General features: G+C 44.5%; 1 protein-coding gene across 2 annotated transcripts; it reads right to left on the reverse strand.

Annotated features, from left to right (window-relative positions):
* Positions 1-39: 39 nt before the first annotated feature.
* On the reverse strand, positions 40-5,732 carry LOC125553232 (inactive poly [ADP-ribose] polymerase RCD1). Of its 2 annotated transcripts, XM_087519301.1 has the most exons (8): positions 5,433-5,732; positions 3,926-4,210; positions 1,943-3,130; positions 1,503-1,744; positions 1,320-1,396; positions 735-920; positions 540-635; positions 40-413 (listed from the first exon to the last, which is right to left on the reverse strand). In XM_087519301.1, exons 3-8 carry the CDS (start codon positions 2,971-2,973, stop codon positions 336-338), a joined length of 1,710 nt encoding a protein of 569 aa, XP_087375427.1. In that variant the 5' UTR covers positions 2,974-3,130; positions 3,926-4,210; positions 5,433-5,732; the 3' UTR covers positions 40-335. The 2 variants fall into 2 exon arrangements, with proteins under 2 accessions (XP_087375427.1, XP_048572994.2); XM_048717037.2 differs by lacking the exon at positions 3,926-4,210.
* Between the last annotated feature and the right edge of the window lie 16,748 nt (positions 5,733-22,480).

Consider the following 22,480-nt stretch of genomic DNA (forward strand, 5'->3'; position numbering starts at 1 on the left):
AAGAGAGAAAATCTAGAGCCAACTAAAACTCACCATTACTTCTATCAATTCTATGCTAGGTTCATCAGCTCAAAATTAAAACAACAAATCTACCAAGTATAGTACAGTACAAGCTGCAAACAGATTTGCACACAACAGCAGCGGCTACAACAGAGTGTTTCCAGTTACCGACTGACGCCAAGAGACCAACCAGATGGAACCAAACAACTTAACAGGCTGCTCAGTCTACTCACTAGTTTTGTCTATAACCAACTGACGCATAACTTAACGGCTTTCCTTGTACTCTCTATCTCTCCACTAGGAGCGGCTCCACGAGCTGTTATATCGACAAACTGCTACTTCTGGAGGTGCTGCTCTCCCGTGCCGGGTGTTCTTCTTGGTAGCACTTCAGCACCTGCCATGGGTGGCACCACCTGCAACCGTCATGGACAACACGAGCAAGTGTTTAGCACAACAAAACAGGCTACACTGCATACGATGAGAAAGACTTTGAATGTATGCACACGACATGGAGGATTAGCGTTAATGGTCTCAAGTACCTTAGGTTGCAGCCTCATTACTGTAGAAACCAGCAGCTTGTCGCCGACGATCTGTCTTAGTCGTCCCACAAACTCGGGCCTGCTTATCTTTCTCCTCTGTTGGAACATCAACGGGCACATCACATTTAGCATGTTGACTGGGAACAATAACTGTAACCAAGTACAGTATCTCAGAAGGAAAACAGCATTAACAACCTTGAATTCTTCATAGTGTCCATGGATTACGTCCATGTCAGAACGGGGAACTTTTGTGGAGATGGCAGCAAAAAGCATTGGGAGGGGCATCCAGGGTGAAGTAGGAGGCCTTCGAGTTGGAGCACGCCCAAACCTGGGTGCTTGTTGTTTACCAGCTGGAGATGCCATGGTTTCGGAACTATCGTCCTGATCACGACAAACAACCAAAAAATAATATGAAGAGCTGAATGTTCCCAAGTAAAATGTCGCACCAAAATTAAGTACGTACTAACTACTGAGTCCATCCATATGGAGTGCATATAAGTACAAGTAAGCCCCGTTCCATCGCAAGCTTGGAAGCAAATTATGACAATCCTTAACAGGCACGCCAACAACTTTCAAATCTATGCTTAATCATATTTTGTAGATAAAAGAAGGCCAACGGCCATAAGATGGTAGATAATAACCTATCTGAATACACCTATTTAATACACACCAAACATGCAGCAGTCTATACGTGTGGGGTATCAACATGCTGTCCATTCAAGACACAATGTGTACCAAAGCTGAGATATGATTGTAACCAGTTAAACATAATAGGAATACCTTGATTACACTTTCTGCTGAACCAGAATTTCTTATCTCAGATACGTTGGATGCAGTATCTTCTCTAGCCAAGTATTCTGCAGTAATATTAAATGAATTCTCTTGTGTAAACAACACAGAAGTAAAAATGAAAAATGGAAAGACAGATAAAATCAAGAACCATGAGAGTGGCTGTAGTAGTACCATTGGTCATGGAAGGTGCTTTGATAACAACAGCATATTCAGCATAGATGTGTCGATGCACATTAGCATCCCATATGACATAGTGCTTTGGCTTTTGAAGATCATCCACGCCACTATCAAATCTTTCATTGGTTGGCTGGAATTGCTTTGATCCAGGAAGTACAACCTCAACATTCCCCATTATAACACGGCACAGCATCATCCTCATGATGCCATTTTCGTCAATATCTGAGTAGCTGGCACTGTGGAAAAATAATCAAGTAAGATCATAAGAAACCACTGAATATTCAAAGCAAGAACAATCCAGCAGAAAACCTAAAGATGCATATATACAAACAAATATTCTATTTGTTGCAGTGAATTTTTTTGAACAGATGGACGTATGGCCTAAAGTTTAGATTAACATGCATAGATTAATCAGAAACAGAACAAGTGTTTACCAAGTTTTGGCGCAGTTCGCTGGAGCAAGATGTGTACCAATGCCATACATTGGCCCCAGCATTGGTTTTGTAACTTCCAGAACACCACGCATCATCATCTCCTCCATAGCATCCTTGGAACAAGGTAGCCACGCATAGCGCACATTTGCATTCCCACGATGCATTTTGGTGACTTCAAGTTCCTTCTGGAAAAGATTGAAGCGAGCCCGCCCTTGCTGATCTACCAGTGGGGTTCTGTAGATGCCAACAATATTTTCTTCACTAAAAGGTTGGCCTGCCCCTTCAAGTAATAATTTGCGCACAGCTGAATCAACAGGTTGGCCAATTTTCTGCTTACAAGTAGCAGCATGTATGTTTCCACTAGCAGGTTCCTTCAAACAGATTGCAGGACCAGCTTTATTTTCAAAAGCAGCATAATTATGTACCTTCTTAGCATGAGGGAGTACTGCATCAACAGAATCTGAACTCGAGCTTTCAGCTCCAGCTGTTAAAATCAAAGTCCCAGCACACTCACCAGCTTCAGATTTACCACTGGGGTCACTTTTCCCATGCTGAGATGGTTTAGATGTTACCAGTCCAGCACATAACTCTGGAAAGAAGCGGTTACCATGAACATCAATCCATGCTATTGGCTTGTTTGTGGTCATCGAAGAATCAATGCAGACCATGTGCATAAAGTCCAACAGGACTTGCTGGTTCTTGAATACAGCATTAGTAATTGGCCTCTTCAACTTGAAGTCCTGCTGTACCAGATTCACAACATGCTCTGGAAAATCCCTCCATTTACCCTGGTGGTAACAAAGCACACGCACCGGCAACCCGCTTGTCTTGAAGTTCTTATACCACTCCAGAATATGGCCAGCACAAGAGGTCATTTTAGACTTCTTAAGGGCAGCAGAACCATCAGCATGCTGAGAGACCTCAGCAGAATCATCTGTGCCAGTAATCTTCACAGCAGACTCATGTTTCCTCTTGCGATCATTAGCTTTCAGAACATGTTCATCCAGTATCATTCCAGCCTTCCTTTCCATATTTTACACAAAGCTTGACTAAAACTAAGTATTGACTTTCTTTACAGATTTACACCACCAAGTAAACAGTATAGCTTAACCTAGCTAGTTAGATTGTGCTAGCACAAAAGTAACTTCAAAATGAGCCACGTTATCCACAAGGGTAAGTGAAATGGACCTGGGACATAAGCACAAAAAAAAGGAATAAAGATATGTACAGAGGGGGGAGCATGGGTGGCAGAAAAAAAAAGTATTGTGTGACAAATCTATGTATTTCTTTCATGACACACCATGCAGAACCAAACCATGGAAAGATATCACCAGAAAAGAAAATAGCAATCTACACCAATATTAGCTCAATGATTCACTAAGCCTTTCAACTAACAAGTAAAAACAACCTGGAGATGTTATCAGTGCTCATTTTGTTCTCCGGATGAAGTGTTAACTATTAAGGATTACCATTGGCAGTAGTAAGTTGCAAATCACAAAGGGGTGTGAGTTTCCTCGGGACTAAATTCACCAATAAATACTGATGGCGCATGGAAACTCATAAGAATATGAAATGAATATGATTATGATTATGTTCTGTTTCTCTGAAAAAAAAACTAGTTGAGTATTCATGGAATTAACCTGTCCTGAAACATTAAACATGAACCCTTTACATTGATAGAAATGACTTCTTGTAAGTGGATGATAGATTGTTAAAACCTGTCTTAGACGCTTACAGATGCTAAAGATTAGTATCTAGGAAGAAGGTGCTCTTGCCAGTGGTGCCTTCCCATTTAATAACAATACAGTTTATTTGCCAGCTCATATGACCTGATATGCAAACGACTAAAAATGTAGGTGTTGGTCGATCTTGCTATATGGAGTATGATATTCTAGTCAGTCTATGAAATTTTCTTTTTCTTGAATAATACTGGGTGCAATACCACAATTATTAACGAATAATTATGCCTTTGTGACTCTTTACCCATGCAGCTTCACATCGTTGCTCCAACCAGGAACGCTGCTGGTGCAGCCACATAAGGGCTCAGCAGCGAACAATGATGGAGAGAAGCTAACACTGCTGCTGCTGCAACAAACATTAGCATTGCGGGCTTGTGGCCTGGTTGTAAACCACCATTGTTGCTGTCGGGAAAACAGCAACATCAAGGCCATAGTATAATCCCATGGCATTAAAAGCCCCTTAAGGCATCGCCATATTAGTCTTGAGAATGGCTGGATGATGACAGCTTGTGCACAAAGCTTGTTGTGCCTATTAGGTAAGCAGCGTTAGTCCGTAGCACTCAGCACATCAAACTTCTAACATTTGTTTAGTCAGTATGCAACTTACGATGTTATCCAGCTGGCAGACACGCGTTGCACTAGACAGGCATTCAAAGTTCATTTTTACCATTTCGGAAAGCATCATATAAGGTTGTTTCTGAATATGTAAATATCTAGCAGTTACATGCATCCTATTAACTTAATATGCAAGCCGTGCATGAAAAATTAAAGCTTAAAGCACACGTCTTAAGTAGCACGTGCAAGCTCGAGCGCACAAGGGTGGATTTTGAGCACAAAAATGTCCAATACTCAGCACCGACCAAACACGTTAAAGCAAAGTACGTAACTTGCTCTGTCGTCTAGCGAGGTAACGGCTATGCAGGAAACTACAATTAATTAGTACACACCGAAGGAAAGCTCTAGCTTACTGAATCTCCGACCATTTTGGCGCTGCACTAGCACGAAATGTAATGCATCACATCACACAAGGTTGTCCCCTGACTACGCAAGCATATTACATAGCTAGTACTTAGAACACTTTAATGACTCAACACAAGATGTCTGCACAAGACGCAGACGCATCAATCAATATGAAGCAGCAGCAGGGACCAGCGCGCGAAACGGTAAACTTTTCGCGCGCCAACGGGCCATCTCGTGTAAACTTGGCGCCAAGCCGCCAACCAATCATGCTCAGCAAGTATGCTAACCTAGCTACCAGGAACGCTATACACAAGGCAGACATACACGCCTGGTACCGCCGCGCTGTTGCTCCCATCCCATCCTACCAAACAAAAACTCTAGCTTCTACTCTGTTCCTTGTCATTTCTAGCTAGGATGCAACAGCATGGCATGTATGCGAGCACTGAATAGTTAGGTCCCATAGAGCAACCCATAGCACGATGCCTACATGATGAGCGAAAGCATGAATGAAACTGAAGCCGACCGAACCAACCCAGCACAAGAAACTGAACTCTAGCTGCGACACCATGACATGTATGCAGACAACGAATAATTAGATCGTACCACATAACAACTAGTAGCCTGACTAACGCCTACACAAGAAGCAAAAGCATCAAATCGAAGCAATCTGAACCAGCCCAACACAGATAACTGAACTTGGAGCACAGAAATGGCTATCCAATCCAAGCAGCCACCGAAGAGCACGCATCCTCGGGGTAGAGAGATTTAAGAGGGGTTAGGAGGGATTATACCTGCGGAGGCTCATCGCGGCGGGCTCGGGGCGTAGAAAGGAGCAGCCGGGAACGGACTAGGACTCCACTGCGCTCCTCCGGTTCTTCAGATCAGAGATACGGCGGCGAGGTAGGGTTGGGGTGGGGGTACAGGAAGGGCTGGAGAGGCCCTTTTAAGCCGCCGCCTCCGCCGCTATCTGCCGCGGCATGTGCCTTCCCTTCCCTTACCGTGGGTGGGTCGCCGGGTTGGGGTGGAGGAATCCGGTGGCCGCTGCGGCTTCCGGTGGGCGGGGGAGAGACTGGCGGTGCGGCGCTGGGTGCGAGGGTCGGGGTAGATCTAGCCGGGCGCCGACCGCGGGGAGGCGCGGATCCGGCCGTCGGATGGGTTCTGTGGGCGGGATCGGACGGCTGGCGTGAGATAGGGTGAGGGAGCGGGGTGCGCGTGAGGGTGGGGCCCGTGGGGGTGCGTGGTTTCTTGCCAAGGGGGGCGTGGACCCGCCGCTCGTCCTCATCGCCACGGCATGGGTCTTTCTTTATCGCGTCACAATCCGGCTCTCTTTCTCGCTAAGGAATGTATATAGACATATTTTAGCGTGTAAATTCATTCATTTTGCTTTGTATGTAGTTAAGTTGGCAACAGGGACGGGATGACTCCACCACCCCGTCCCGATCTCCACCAATCCCCATACCCGCGAGCCCCGTGAAGCTTTACAGGGACAAAACGCCCCCCATCCCCATTAATATCGGGTACCCAGTACCCGTCGGGTATCCATGGGGATTTCAAAGCTGACTGGGATAGGTGAGATTAGAGAAGACATGGTTGTTGGGAGAGGTGGAGAAAAATAATTGTGTGAAATATCTAGGTATTAATCTATATATCCTGCATTTGTAGTACGCATGGCATAGTTTTTGGGTATTCATGAAGTCTCCATGGGGGAATTTTATACCCATTCCCGCCTCGTGAGACTAACAGGTACCCACCAGACAATACACCATCCCCGCTCCATGACGGATAAATCCCCACGGGTACCCGTCCCCATGGGGAATATTGCCATCTTGAGTATGTAGTCCATTATTGAAATCTCTAAAAATAAGTGAATCCATATTGTAAAATACGTCTATATTCATCTGTATGTAGTTCATATTCAAATCTCTAAAAAAAGCTTGTATTTAGGAACAGAGAAAGTAGTATATAAGCCCGTAGAAAAACTCACTATTCTTTTAAAGGCATACCTCACTACACCTAATTTTTATTTTTCATGTTGAAGTTGGATGTATTAACGCTTATATGGTTCTTGACAAATTTGCTCGGGCTTTACCGGGTATGACATTTGGGAAGAAAAAAGAAGTTGTAGACGCTATATATTTTTGAAAACGAAGGAACCATGCCCGCACAAAAGTGGCTCGATTCATGTCTTTTGATTTGGAAACCGAAGCTTCCGATAAAGCCAAAGGTGTTCTTCATGGCTTTTGATCTCGGATGGACTAACACCCGCGATATGCGTGGGGCGAGGCATTTCGATGTGGGCGCCAGGTTAGGATGTGTTCTTTGTGTTGTTGTGCTCCTAAAGAAAAAATTAGCATGTTAGTATTCAAGCGCCCTTTTTAGTGTGTCTTGCTAGACAAGTCTTCATCTTTATTGGAGTCCGAATGTGACGCGGATTGCGCTTTATTGAGCAAGCTCGACGAACATTCTATTGGGACATTAGTAATTGTGGCCTTGAAGTTCTAGGCAGAATTTTCCAAAGCAATGCTTAGTTTGATACAGAAGTTTGGCATGTCTCTCGCACTTTTTTCTCTTCAAATAGTGACTACCTACTGGTTTGTTACCGAATGATCAAACTAGCCTGGCCTGGAGCGCGCCTGGAATATGCTTGCAAGTTGTTTGGTTTCTGTTCACAGAAAGTTTGAAGTGACATGGCCTAGAAAGGGAGGGAAATTATTAGCCTGGTTTGAGGAGCCAGGTAGTTAGTTAGCCTGGTCCAGGCTTTAGCAGCCGACCGCCTGGCGAGCTGCTTGGGTCCTAAGGCCTCCTTTGATTCATAGAATAGAAATGTTGTAGGAATAGAAAAATCATAGAAAGTGAGATGACATGCATCTTAATTCCTATAGAAAAAGAGATGTCATTTGATGCATAGGATAGGAATTTTTCCATTGAGTCTTACCTAATGTTTTTTTTCCTCCAAAATGTGAAGGATTGATTCCTATCCTATATAGAAATAGGAATCCATTCCTACAAACCAAATGGCCTCAAAGAAAATTTTTCTATGCAAATTCTATCCTATAGAAATCTTATGACATTCCTACAAACCAAAGAAGGCCTAAGTACTAAGCAAAATGTACTTTGTATTTGTCCTCACGGCTCACAAGTTAATTTTTTAATCCTAATAGCTCTTCATGGTTAGGCTAGAACCAAGCACCCTTTTTGCCTAGGCTGCCTGACCAGGCAAGAAATCATTCGGGATTCACGTCCACACCAGGCAGCAAATTTTTCCAGGCACACAACCATGGACAAGAACCAAACTAGCCCTAAATGCCCACGATATGCTTGGGATAAGGTATTTTGGTGTGGGCACCGGTTTGGCATGTGTTCTTTGTGTTGTCGTGTTCCTAAAGACAATTCGAGCATGTTACTATTCAAGCGCCCTTTTTAGTGTGTCTTGCTGGGCAAGTCTTCATCTTTATTTGAGTCTGAATGTGACGCGGATTGCATTTATTGTGCAAGCCAAATGAACATTCTACAGGGATGCTTAATCTCGTCTCTGTTTTGTTTCTCACTAGTATACCTCACTTGTTATGCAGACCCCTAGACTTTTTTCCATGTAGAGTTCGATTATTAATAATGATTATATTCCCTAAAAAATGCTTATATGATTCTATATAAATCTGCTCGAGCTTTACAGGGTCCGATGTCCGGAAAGTAATATATAGACGTTATATATTGGAACAAAGGGAGCATGCCCACACAAAATTAAAATTGAAGCTTCGCATGAAGTTAAAAGGTGTTTTTCATGGCTTTTGATCTCAAATGGACTAAACACCTGCAACATGCTCAGGAGAAGGCATTTCGGTGTGAGCAATGTTTGGGGTGAGTTCTTAGTGTTGCCGTGTTTCTAAAGAAAAAATGATCATTTTATTTTCCAAGCGCCCTTTTTAGTGTGTCTTGCTAGACAAGTCTTCATCTTCGCTGGAGTCCGAATGCGACGCGGATTGTGCTTGTTCAGGTAAATGCACATTCCATAGATGTGACTTTTCTTTGGGATATTAATCATTGTGGCCTCGAATTTCTTGGGAAAATGCTCTAGAGCAATGTCTGGTTTGGTGCAAAAGTTTCCCGTGCCACTTTCTGGCAATTTTTTAATATTGACTACTAATTAATTGGTTATCGAGTGATCTAGCTGGCCTTGCATAAAGTTGTGCAATTTGGCAAGACTTTGCTTTAATAATTTCTGGAAGCAAACCAAAGCACACTCGTAATAAGTACGACTTTCAAAACGTCAGGCCATCTAGATCAGCCTCCAAGGAGAGGATTTTATGGGGCCTATTGCCTACATCTTCTTAGGTACGGAGCATCTCCAGCTCTTACTGGCTACATTACTTCTATTGCAAACACCCTTCGAGATTTGATACTTTGGTGTATTTGTAGGGGAATGTGTTGTGCAAAACGCATTTTCTTTACCATGCAGCCAGGATCATTATTGATGTGCAGGTAACGAGATCATACCCTCGATGATCGTCGGCACAACGGAGATACTGATGGTGTCGATGAAGTCCTCCAACTCCCACAACTAGGTTGTACCTCTCAGCCGAGAGAGATTCTCCTCATGATGATCCGTCTGGTCTAGCTTTGGCGATTATGACACCTCCAAGGTATTCACATGTACCGAAGTAGCAACACCACAACAGCTTGTGGACCGACACGACGAAGCAGCGGGGAACTACGAGAAGGAGTTACAGCAGCCTTACGGTGAACACTAAGATCTAAGGTAGATGTGTAGAGGGAAGCGGTGGCCAACTAGGAAGGGGGCGGCAACCAGGGGCTTTCTGCTGTGCTCCCTAGTCCCTTGTATATATGTGTCCATGGAGGAGGGGACGACCAGGGCGGAGTCCTACCAGGACTCCACCTCACTTGCCTTGCCCTTCAAACTAGGGGATCCGGCTTGCCTGCTCCCTTTCCGTGCTCCCATCCGTGCTCCCACTTAATCCTACGGCTGTCTTTTTTCCTTTTTTCTTTCTAATCTAATCATTTCCCCCCTGATTTTAAGGGGGTGGGGCCGGGCCTTATTTTGTTACGTAGACGGGAGTACGGATGGGCACAAGACAGGGGAGCAGGAAAGTCTTGTCCCAAACTAGGAGGGGTTCGGCCGACCTGGCTCCACCAGGCTGCCTTGCCCCCCAAGAAAGCGGGGGGTTACCCCGTAGGAGTCCATTGAAATGTTTCAGAATATTCCAAAACCTTCCAGACCTTCTTTGAAGCTTCCATCATATTCTAGAACATTTGAGTACCTTCCAAAACACTTTACAGAGGAAGCATGCATATAGAGTTGGATGTGTTAATGCTTATACGATTCTTGACAAACTTGCTCGAGCTTTACGGGGTCTGACGTTCGAAAAAAAAACTATATGCATTATATTTTGGAAACGAAGGAAGCATGCCCACACAAAAGTGTCCTGATCCATGTCTTTTGATTTGGAAGCCCAAGCTTGGGATGAAGCTAAATGTGTTTTGCATGGCTTTTGATATCTTGGATGGATTAAACACCCGCTATATGCTTTGGATAAGGCATTTCGGTGTGGACATAGGTTTGGGGTGTGTTATTTCTGTTGTCGTGTTCCTAAAGAAAAAATTGAACATGTTATTATCCAAGTGTCCTTTTTAGTGTGTCTTGCTAGGCAAGTCTTCATCTTTATTATAGTCCGAATGCGACGCGGATTGCGCTTATTGAGCAAACCGTATGAACATTCTATTGGGGCAGTTTTTCTTTGGGATATTTAGTCATTATGGCCTTGAAGTTCTGGGGAGAATGTTTCAGATCAATGCCTCGCTTGATGTAGAAGTTTTTCTTTTTTGCATATAGAGTTGGATGTGTTAATGCCTATATGATTCTTGACAAACTTGCTCAAGCTTTACAAGGCCTGACATTCAGAAAAAAATAATCTATACACATTATATTTTGGAAAGGAAGGAAGCATGCCCACACAAAAGTGGCCTGGTCCTTATCTTTTTATTTGGAAACTCAAGCTTCAGGGTGAAGCTAAAGGTGTTCTCCATGGCTTTTGCGCCCGCATGGACTAAATACCCGTGACATGCTCAAGAGAAGGTGTTTCGGTGTGGGCAACATTTTGGGGGTATGTTCTTTGTGTTGTCGTGTTCATAAAGAAAAAATTGAGCATGCTATTATTCAAGGGTCCTTTTCAGTGTGTCTTGCTAGGCAATTCTTCATCTTTATTGGAGTCCGAATACGACGCGGATTGCGCTTGTTGAGCATGCTAAACGAACATTCTATAGGGGCGGCTTTTCTTTGGGACATTAGTCATTGTAGCCTTGAATTTTTGGGGAGAATGATCCAGCGCAATGCCTGGTTTGGTGTAAAAGTTTGGCATGCTAATTCTGGCAATTTTTTCAAATACTGACTACTGACTGGTTGATTATAGAAGAAGAGGTAATAGCACCGCAGGTCCTCGAACTTATCCTAGATGTGATAATTTAGTCCTATAACTTGCAAAAATGGACTGATCAGTCCTACAACTTGCAATGGATGTGCAAGTTTAGTCCTAGGCCACTCACACGCTGCCAAGTGGCGCCAGAGTGGTGGAGACAGTCAATTCTGTGCTTTTTGCATACACCCCCTGCTGTTTGTTTTAATCAACCCACACTACACCCTATCTTAGTTAATTTCTGTGTTGGATCCGTTCATCCTACTCCCTTCTCTGTTCCCAACTCTCCCAGCTCTCAACTCTCTTCCTCGCCACCGCAATCCAGCTGGAGCACACCCGTTGTGCTCCGGATGTGCCTTGTTCGTAGCTGGAGGACGCCATCCCGAGGCCCATGGCCATTGTGCTTTTGCACGGCAGTTTAATCTGCTGCTTGTTGAACATTGGAACACGCTTATGCGGCTTATATAAATGTATTGTACATACGAACAAGGACTTCTTGTACCAGAAGATGCAGCTCACAGGCTCAAAACTGGTACTGCAAAGGTAAGAAGGAGATAAGACATGCCTGTCTGCTCTATGTAGAGGGACATTATGTATAGTATAATGGAATAATCAGCTATAACTGAATGGCTGGTCGAATTTCGCATAGGAGTGCCACACGGCTCCTGCAATGTGTGCACCTAAAACACTTCAAAACTTTTATTCAGGGGTGAGGTAAATAGACCCAAATGAACTATGCAATTCTGCAAGATAGTTATGGATGAACTGACTTCGAAATATTACAGAATTGGCTTGGCTGCCGGGGAGGGTGATGAATTGACTTTGCAACAAGCCCATGGAGTAAGATTTATGCAGTTCCAGGCTGTGCACCCCTGCAGGCCAAAAATTTCTTTGCTGCCCTCCTTGTGAGTTAATTGATCTGTGATAACAAAGTGTGCCTAATTTTTGCTGTTCTTATATTATTTTCGTTAGAGATTAATCAAAGTGCGCTGGCTTTGACTCAATTTCAGCTAAATGAAGTAGGCACATCTTACTAAATTTCTAAACTGACAAGTGAATTATGCATTTGCATTATTGCAGCTCAAACATACTCCCTCCGTTCCAAATTACTCGTCGCAGAAATGGATGTATATAGAAGTAAAATACATCTAGATACATCCATACCTATGACAAGTAATTCGGAACGGAGGGAGTACATTAGAAACCTGATCCTGTAATGGTTTGCAGGCATTGTTTCTAGTCCGTTATGGTTACACTGGTGAAATTATGGATAATCTGGTAAGTATGTACATTGATTTTGGCAATGTTTAGTGGAAGTAATGAGATAAGTACTGAATATCTGTCTTGTTTTCATGGGAAAACATAACTCTCGATCCTAATTCTAAGATAGAGAGATCCTATTCTTTTCCGGAACTGGACTAACATGACTCCGTACATGAACTTTTTACAATATACACATATTATCAACTGCTAACCGTGAGACTTGGTCTCATATATAATTTTTTTCCGGAACTGGACTAACATGACTCCGTACATGAACTTTTTACAATATACACATATTATCATCTTTGTACAGAGATTTTTTTTTGCTAATTCACATTTTCTGTCATAACCTATGTTCTTGATTGTTTTCTTGGAACCCGTAAGTGCACAGGTGTTCTGGTTTGAATAGGTATAGATGACACTCCATCTAGATTTGCTTTGCATCCATCGTTCATCGTCAATGGGGGGAATCTAATCTACCTGCAGTTCTTGCCGGCGGGGTGCGTGGACCCCTAGTCGGCGAGCCTGACCCGCTTGAAGCGCTGGTCGTCGAAGCTGTAGTCAGCCTCGTGCGGCTGGGTGTTCCTGACACTCATGGCCCAGTTTTTGTTCCGGACGATGAGCGTGAGTGAGAGGTTGTAGGCGAAGGCGGTGGCGGGGGACGTGGGCAGTGCGAGGCGCGTGAGGGAGGCGTCGACGACGGCGACCTCGGCGTGGCGGATCAAGCCGTAGGCCACGAGAAGGACGGCGAACTGGAGCTCGCCGGATGTGCCAAGATATCTGAAATCGTTCTTCCTTCACTACATACAGAGTCATAATAATCCTGGAAGATTCGTAAGCCCTTGCTGTTGGCTTTCCAGGCAGGACGATGAGAAGATGTTGTTCGGCAAAGAGAGAAATTCATTGTACGTCATTAAACTTGAGCCGGTTGACAGATTGGTATCATTATTTTAAAATACCTTAACTATGGTCCACGTATTTGCGCACAGGGTTCACTCTGGTCCATTTGTATGATTCTGTGTACGTATTTGCTGACTTGGCCTGGTCAGCGCCAGCCACCTCGCTTTGACCGCCACCTGGTTGATCCTGGGTGAATAATAGTCGATCCGTCCGTGACCATTAAACCAGCCCCTAAACACGGCCTCCACGCTCACGCCCGCGGAGGTCACGGCCTCCACGCTCGCCGTCGCGGGGGGGGGGGGGGGGGGGGGCTCCGCCGTCTGCGGTGTTGCCGTCGACAACGGCACCGTCTGCTGCGTCGCGGCCGGCGCCGGCTCGTCGGCCTACAACGCCTCTGCCTCCCCCGTCGCGCCGCAACTCGTCTTCTCGCAGGTCTCGGGCGGCACGGGGTTCCTCTGCGGCGTTGGCGCAGTCCCAGGCGGCGGCGTCACCGCGCTCTTCTGCTGGCCGCTGGCGGCCCCGGGGCAGCTCAGGCGGGTGTACAGGGGACCGGTGCCGCTCTCGGACCTCGCCGTTGGGGCCGACCACGTCGCGGCGTACGACGGGCAGGCGCGCGGGATCCGATGGTGGAGGAGGGGGTCTGGGCAGTTCCCGGAGCTCGTGCCTGGCGCGTTCGGGTCCCTCGTCTCCGGCGACGGCTTCACCTGCGCGGATGGGTGGGGGGGGGGGGGGATTTAGTGCCTACGCACCCGGGTACTCCTTATCCAACCACTCATTCCTGCATCACGATTCGTACAAATAATTTTCTCTTTTTTGTTTCTCTCATATAGAACATGTATTTGTACTTCAACTTTGCAGCACAACAAAGCTTTCTATGTAGAATGTGGGATAAAACTTACAGATTTTTTGGTCCAACATAAATATACAAAATGAGATTTGTTTGATTAAAAAAATCTTATTTTTCATATTTATGTCGGACAAAAAAATTTGAAAGTTTTATCTCACATTCTAGTTACAAAGTTATGTTGTACTGCAAAGTTTGAAGTTCAAGACATGTTTTATATGAGAGGAACAAAAAAGAGAAAATTCCATGTAATAAGGTAGTTGTGTAGCACAGATCTCAAAGCAACACTGGAGTGCTAGGATAGTGAGGCCCGGGTGCATAAGCTCACAAAATCTGCATTCCGCGTTCCGGTCAGAGCTGGCCTTCTGAAAGTGCAACTATCCCTAGGTGGTTTTGGTAATTCATAACAATATATAGCTCATTGAGCTAATGCTATTCCAAGATGATTATTTCAGGAAAGCTCAATGATTGGCATGGCATGGATGTGAAAGTGGAACCCTCAAAATGCTAAGGACAAAGGATTGGCTCAAGTTCAAAAGCTCAAGACTCTTCATTTTATATTTTAGTGATCCATGATCACATTGAGTCTTTAGGAAAAGCCAATACTATCAAGGAGGGATGAGGTGTTGCTTAATGAGCCTCTTGCTTCATGTGCTTAGTGATATGCTCCAAAACCCTCAACTACTTTCCCATATCCACATATGACCTAAACCCTAAGCCAAACTCGGTCCTACCGATTCTTTCTATCTGGCGCCACCGAGTTTCACTTGTCATAAGCCACTGCCAAACCCTAGCAATTCGGTTCTACCGATAGGGATCTCGGTCTCACCGAGATAGGATTGCAAACTCTCTGTTTCCCTTTCATAACTTTTCGGTCTCACCGAAAGAGCGGATCGGTCCCACCGAGATTGCAATGTAAATTCAGTGTTTCCTTTTTGTAACTTTTCGGTCTCACCGAAAGAGCAAATCGGTCCCACCGAGTTTGCCTGACCAACTCTCTGGTTAGCTTATTACCAAACTCGGTCTCACCGAGTTTGTGTAATCGGTCTCACCGAGATTACGTTATGCCCAAACCCTAACCATATCGGTCCTACCGAGTTGCATGTCAGTCCCACCGAAAATCTCTAACGGTCACTAGGTTTACCTTTTCGGTCCGACCGAGTTTGTTGATTCGGTCCCACCGAGATTAGAAAACTGTGTGTAACGGTTGGATTTTGTGTGGAGGCTATATATACCCCTCCACCTCCTCTTCATTCATGGAGAGAGCCATCAGAACACATACACAATTCCAACTCATATGTTCTGAGAGAGAACCACCTACTGATGTGTTGAGACCAAGATATTCCATTCCTACCATATGAATCTTGATCTCTAGCCTTCCCCAAGTTGCTTTCCACTCAAATCTTCTTTCCACAAACTCCAAATCCTATGAGAGAGAGTTGAGTGTTGGGGAGACTATCATTTGAAGCACAAGAGCAAGGAGTTCATTACCTATACACCATTTGTTACTTCTTGGAGAGTGGTGTCTCCTAGATTGGCTAGGTGTTACTTGGGAGCCTCCGACAAGATTGTGGAGTTGAACCAAGGAGTTTGTAAGGGCAAGGAGATCGCCTACTTCGTGAAGATCTACCGCTAGTGAGGCAAGTCCTTCGTGGGCGATGGCCATGGTGGGATAGACAAGATTGCTTCTTCGTGGACCCTTCGTGGGTGGAGCCCTCCGTGGACTCGCGCAACCGTTACCCTTTGTGGGTGGAGCCCTCCGTGGACTCGCGCAACCGTTACCCTTCGTGGGTTGAAGTCTCCATCAACGTGGATGTAGGATAGCACCACCTATCCGAACCACGGGAAAAACATCCGTGTCTCCAATTGCGTTTGAATTCTCCAAACCCTTCCCTTTACATTCTTGCAAGTTGCATGCTTTACTTTCCGCTGCCAATATACTCTTTGCATGCTTGCTTGAATTGTGTGATGATTGCTTGACTTGTCCTACAATAGCTAAAATCTGCCAAGAACTAAAATTGGGAAAAGGTTAAGTTTTTATTTGGTCAAGCAGTCTAATCACCCCCCCTCTAGACATACTTTCGATCCTACAAGTGGTATCAGAGCTTTGGTCTCCATTTGCTTTGATCTCCATAGCTTTTGGTGGTCATAGCCTTGGTTTCACAACCTATGAGAGTATGGCGTCTAGCGAGGGAAATTATCACCGTAGAGGTCCTTACTTTGATGGTACTAATTTTGCTAGTTGGAAGCATAAAATGAAAATGCATATTCTTGGACATAACCCCGCCTATTGTGTGTGTTGGTTTGCAAGGTGACTTCTTTGATGGGAAAGAACCAAACCGTGAAGCTACCGCGGATGAGTTGAAGATGTTGCAATACAATGCTCAAGCTTGTGATATTCTCTTCAACGGATTGTGCCCCGAAGAATTCAACAAAATCAGCCGTCTTGAGAATGCAAAGAAAATTTGGGACACTTTGATTGATATGCATGAAGGTACCTACTCCGTCAAGGAATCCAAGTTGGATGTGCTTCAAAGTCAACTTGACAAGTTCAAAATGAAGGATGGTGAAGGTGTCGCTGAAATGTACTCTAGGCTTGCTCTCATCACAAATGAGATTGCCGGCTTAGGAAGTGAAGAGATGACCGATAGATTCATCATCAAGAAGATTCTAAGAGCCTTGGATGGAAAATATGATACTGTGTGCACATTGATCCAAATGATGCCCAATTACAAAGATCTCAAGCCAACGGAGGTGATTGGAAGAATTGTTGCTCATGAGATGTCACTTAAGGATAAAGAGGAACTTCACAACAAATCAAGTGGTGCCTACAAAGCCTCATGTGAAGCCCCCATATCATCAAGTGAGAAACAAAACTTCAATGAAGAATTGAGCTTAATGGTGAAGAACTTCAACAAGTTCTACAAGAGAAGAAGCAAAGAATCACCACCAAGAGAGAGAAGGAGTAGAGATGATCGTTATGAACGAAGATACTCACGGAGAAGCAAGGATTCAGAAAGGAAGGAAAAATCATCAAGGAGCTACACAAAACGAAGACATCAAGCTCATGTTGGTGAATGGGTATCCGGCTCCGACTCCGACAGCCACTCCGAGAGAAGTTATCACTCCGACTCCGAAGATACTCAAGATGAAGGTGTTGCCGGTCTAGCACTTGTGTCAACCAACTCCTATGACATATTTGACTCACCAAATGAAGGAATTGGAAGATGCTTCATGGCCAAAGGTCCTAAGGTAACACACCCCGAGTATGTTGATTTTAATAGTGATGAAGATGACTTGTTAGGTGATGATTTGCTTGTTGACAACTCTAGTGATGAATACTATGATGAAACGTCAATTAATCATGCTAATCAAGATAAAACGAATGACAATGATAAGGAGAAGATTGAGGCTCTAATTAAAGAACTAAACACTCTTAAGTTAGCTCATGAAACTATCTTCGAAGATCATCGAGAACTTTTAAGAGCTCATGAGAAATTATGCTTTGAAAAGCTCAATCTTGAGCAAGAGCATGAGTTCTTAAAAGCAATCAATGATGATCTCCGCAAGAAAAGCTCTTCTTACATTGCCAAGCGTTTACTTTTATCCACTTACACGCCTCAAGTCAAGTCTAGTAACAAGAACAAGAAAGATTCTTCCTCTAGCAGTAACAATGATCATGCTAAATCCAATATTGTTGCTTCTAGTAGCTCTCTTGATTCCACTAATGATTCTCTTAGCAAAGTTACACTTGAGCAAGAAAATAGCTTATTTAAGGGAATTATAGAGAAAGGAGTGTACAAAAGCCTTGCCGGGAGTAAGCAATTCGAGGAAATTGTGCGCAAGCAAGGAATGCACCGGAAGAATCAAGGTGTTGGTTTTGAACGAAAGTTCAATGCCAATGGAGTTGAGTGGGAAGAAGATCAATACCCCAAGACAAAGTTTGTTCCTCAACAAGAGAAGTATGATATTTCTTTCAAGGGGACACAAGCTCAAGATGATCTTCCACCACAAGACTACAAGCAAAAAGGCAAGGACAAGCTTCAAGAGGAAATTGATGCATTTGAAGAAGCTCCTAAGACCTTAGTCAAGTGGATTCCCAAGACTACTTCAAGTTCCACTTCATCAAGTACGACTACAACTCCAAGGATTCCCATCAAGATGGTGTGGATCCAAAAGAAGAAGAACTAGAGAGTTCTTGAGGGTGACTCCGCCAACATACTTCACTCTTATCATTTTGGCAAGAACAAGTGCAATCAACTTCTACATCTTGCACTAGTTCAAGGAGTCACAAACCCTCTTATTGGTAAGACAAGGGATAAGGTAACCTAAAAGTTTTCATGGACATCATCTTGTGTGTGCATCACTCTATGTCTATGGATATCCTTGTTTGTTCCTTGTGGGACTAACCCATGTAGGTATTGAAAGTGCAATTCACTCAAATGGATAGCTCCAAGTGATCTACATCAACATTGAGCATCCACATCTTCAACATCTACATGAAGTCATCATCGACAAAACCCAAGGTTAGTTCATCCCTCTAAGGGGGGATATCACATCTAGGGGGAGCTTTACTCTAAGACTTGAGCTAAAGCAACTCTAAAGATGTGAACACAACAATGCTTTATGTAAAAGTGGTAACCCCACTTGAGCTTAAACGATGAGTATGACCTATGATCAAGTGTTCTCACTTGACTCCTAAGTCAATATACTCATATATAGATGACCTTGTCATCGCAAATTGCTTGATAGATGCTAGAATTGGTTGTGCATGCCTTGTCACATATTTCATTTGCCATCTTATTGTGTGAGTATGCTGGTTGCATATTTTACTCATTCGAGGACATCCACTTATTGTTTTGATTGTTTGGTTTTATTTCCTTTTGCCAAGTGGATGGACAAGAATGCCTAAGAACCTCCTCTAGCTATCTATGCTTTTCTCGTCTCAAACTCTATTCATGCTACATCACAAAATTTGATCAAGTCAGATTCGAACCACTCTGTGTGAGGAGCGCTCGGAGTCCCCGATTCGTCATAGACTTAAACTTCCAAAACCTCTTTATGATTCTCGGTCTGACCGATACCCCACTTTCGGTCCTACCGAGATCATTAAGTTGATCTAGGTTTTCGATCTCGGTGCAACCGATTTGAACCTTTCGGTCACACCGAGTTTCAGTAACTGCTTGCAGTTATGAATCTCGGTGCCATCGAGTTGTTCCACTCGGTCACACCGACAGGGTCGGGCTATATATAGTCACGGGCAAAAATTTGGAAATTTCTCCGAACCCCTTCGCCCGCACGATAGCCTGCTCTGCCAACTTGGTCTCCGGATCGTCTCCTCGCCGCCAGCCGCCTCCAGTCGCTGGTCTCCATCGCCGTCAACGGAATTCAACCCCGCCGTTGCCGCTGTAGCGAGTCTCCGCCGAACTAGGGTATGGACTCGATCTTTGTGCTATTCTCCAATCCGATTCTTAGCACATTGTGATCATCATGATTCTTGCCACGATTGAAACACTCCTATCCAGTCAATGCGTTCGTAGATTAGGTTTGATTCGAAAATTTTAGGGTTAGGTTTTCGCCGAAACCATCTCGGACCCACCGAGTTGAAAAACTCGGTCCCACCGATTTGGCTTATGCCATTGCACAAGTGAGACTCGGTCTGACCAAGAATTACTTATCGGTGTGACCGATTTTGGAACTTTGTGAAACCCTAGCAGTCTCGGTGCCACCGAACTGTGACTCGGTCTGACCGAGTTCACTAGTTTAGGTGCCAAAACTGCTTTGGTATCACCGAGTTTAAAAATCGGTAGATCCGAGATGATTTCAGTGGGAAACTAAAACTAAGTTTTTGGATCATTCTTTTGCAAAAATCTCTGCATTTTGTGATACTCATCTATTCTACCTCATCTATAAACTATTCACAGGGTCAGCAGATAGCTTGTTCATCATGCCAGATCAGAGTGACAGCCAGAACATGTCAGAGCAGCAAGTGCACATGAGTGAGGGCACTAGTTCCTCAAGTTCTTCAGATGATGGCAGCAGAAGTACTCCTAGCAATCTGCCAAAAGCTGCCACCAGACAGAGAAAGAAGAGAACCTCAGAATCAGAGGATGAGGACTATGTGGCAGAAGAGGAAGCAACTTCCAAGAGAGTTGAGCCAGCACAGGGCACAAAGCCAGGGATGAAAGTCAAAAGGCCAGCAGGTAGGCAGCCTATGCCAAAGGCCAGAGCCTCAACTCAGATTCCTGAAAAGCCTGCACCCAAAGAGCCAGTTGCTGCTGAAGGAAAGAAAAGGAAGGAAAGAGTCAAGAAGACCGTAGCCAGAGTGCTTGGAAAGGCTTCCATCATGGAAGAAGAGGAAGAAGAAGAGGTTGCTGCACCAGCACCTAAGGCACCTAAGCTTATGGGTGATGCTATAAGATCAAGGGCTGCTGCATCCAAGCCCAAAGAAGCACCCAAAACTGCTTCCAAGGCCAAGCCAGCTCCAAAGCCAAAACCAAAGAGGAATACAAGAAGCATCCCAGCTGCTGAGAAGAACAAGGCCCTAGTGCCTGAGACTGTTGTTGAAGTAGATGATGAAGAGCAAGTTCTCAGAAAACTCAAGCCCAAGATCCCAGACCACAACGATGCTCATCCTGTGGCTGAGGACATGAAGCTCAGAAGAGACTCAAGGCTCAGGAAGTGAAGAGAAGCAGACCCGTATGCTTCAAGGAGAAGAACTGCTGTGGATTACAGGTTTCACACCAAGGAACAGCAGGACTTCTATGAGACAGTGCTGCTTGATAAGAAGCCAATAGTCTGTGACATGAGATGGGTCGACTGGACCTACATGAAGGAAAATGAGGAACACTATCCTGGTGTGATTGATAGCTTTAGTGCTTGTGGAGTTGCAGACTTTGTTGGGAAGAAGCTCACAAAGTGGAACGAGGAGCTCATTATGCAATTCTACTCCACAACACACTTCTACCCAGATGGAAGGATAACATGGATGTCTGAAGGTATGAGGTACCAATCTACTGTTGCTGAGTGGGCACGGCTCATCAATGCCCCAGAGGAGCATGAGGATGACTTGGATATCTATGCCAAGAAGAAGATGGACCACAACTCTATGTCCAATATGTACAAGGAAATTCCAAAGGAGGCACTTGATACTTTCAAGTTTGGGTCTGTGCATTATCTTCTGTCAGGGCTGCCAACTATTAATTGGATTTTGAGGCACACTCTCTTTCCCAAGTCAGGTGATCACAAGATGATCAGAGGCCATGCAATCAATTTGCTTCATGTATTTGATGTACCTCAGAAATTCAAGGTCATGAGCCTCATAGTAGAGACTATCAAGAGGACTGCAGCAGATCAAAAGAGGAGCTGTGGTTATGCCCCTCAGATTTAGGAGTTGATCAACTCAAAGATGGGCACAGGCATATACTTGTTGGACAAGGAACACCTGCCCATCCGTCCAGATTTTGAAGATAATCAAGTTGTTATGACTGAGAATGAACCATCATCTGCACAAGCACAAGCAAAGAAGGAGAAGGCAAGGAAGGAGAAAGCTGCCAAGATGCCAACTCAAGAGGAGGCATCTGAGTATTTCTTGAAAACCAAACAAGAGCAGCTTGGTTACCTGATTGCATCCACCCTGCGGATTGAGAAAGGACTAGCCACCCTAACTCAGAACCAGGCAAGCCTAGAGAGGATCATGGAACAAAAGTTCTATGACTTGGATGTCAAGGTGACAGAGATTCAGACTGCAGTGGAGCAGCTCCAAGATGACACGCAGGAGAGGAGAGGCAGGACTACAACTGATGCCTTTGCCAGAGTGCCACGAGGTCCGAGGTCGTCTGCAGTGCCAGTTGCTGACACCAGAGCCACCACTTCTGCACTAGCTACAGCTTCAGTTCCACCAGCTCCATCATCTACTTCAGCCTCGACTCCGACCACGTCTACAGAAGGCTTCGTCCTTGGAGTGCTCCGGACTCCACCACCACCTGAAGATCAAGCCTGAGAGTCGATCTAGCACTATGCATTTTCTAGGAACTTTTTGGTAACTTGTTGCCAAAGGGTTATTCTCTCTTGCTTTATTTGGTGGTTTTTCGAACTTTGTTTGCTTTTGAGTGCTTGAGATACTATGTCATTGCTCGTGAGACATTGATGATCATGTGTTTGATCATAAGCTACACTTAATGTTTGCTTAATGCTATTATCTTATCTATCTTATGTGATCATTCACTATTCTTGGTGATGAGTGCATGTATTTCATTCTTATCATTTTAAGCGCTCCACCAAGATGTATGTGACATGGAAGAGTAACCCATGACTCTAACTCTTTGTGCATTTGCAATCCAAAGCAAATTTTAAATATGCACAAATTTAGGGGGAGCTCTTACTTGTCACACACTTCTCAAAG

Source organism: Triticum urartu, chromosome 4A (genome assembly GCF_056163025.1).
Source record: "Triticum urartu cultivar PI428250 chromosome 4A, HENAU_Tu73, whole genome shotgun sequence".
NCBI classification, from domain to species: Eukaryota; Viridiplantae; Streptophyta; class Magnoliopsida; order Poales; family Poaceae; genus Triticum; species Triticum urartu.

Excerpts from the sequence above, each read along its gene's own strand:
- LOC125553232 (XM_048717037.2), bottom strand. The coding sequence starts at position 2,973 with ATGGAAAGGAAGGCTGGAATGATACTGGATGAACATGTTCTGAAAGCT. Across the intron at positions 636-734 it reads GACACTATGAAGAATTCAAG|AGGAGAAAGATAAGCAGGCC; the intron begins GTTGTTAATGCT and ends ATGTTCCAACAG. Across the intron at positions 414-539 it reads TAATGAGGCTGCAACCTAAG|GTGGTGCCACCCATGGCAGG; the intron begins GTACTTGAGACC and ends TGACGGTTGCAG.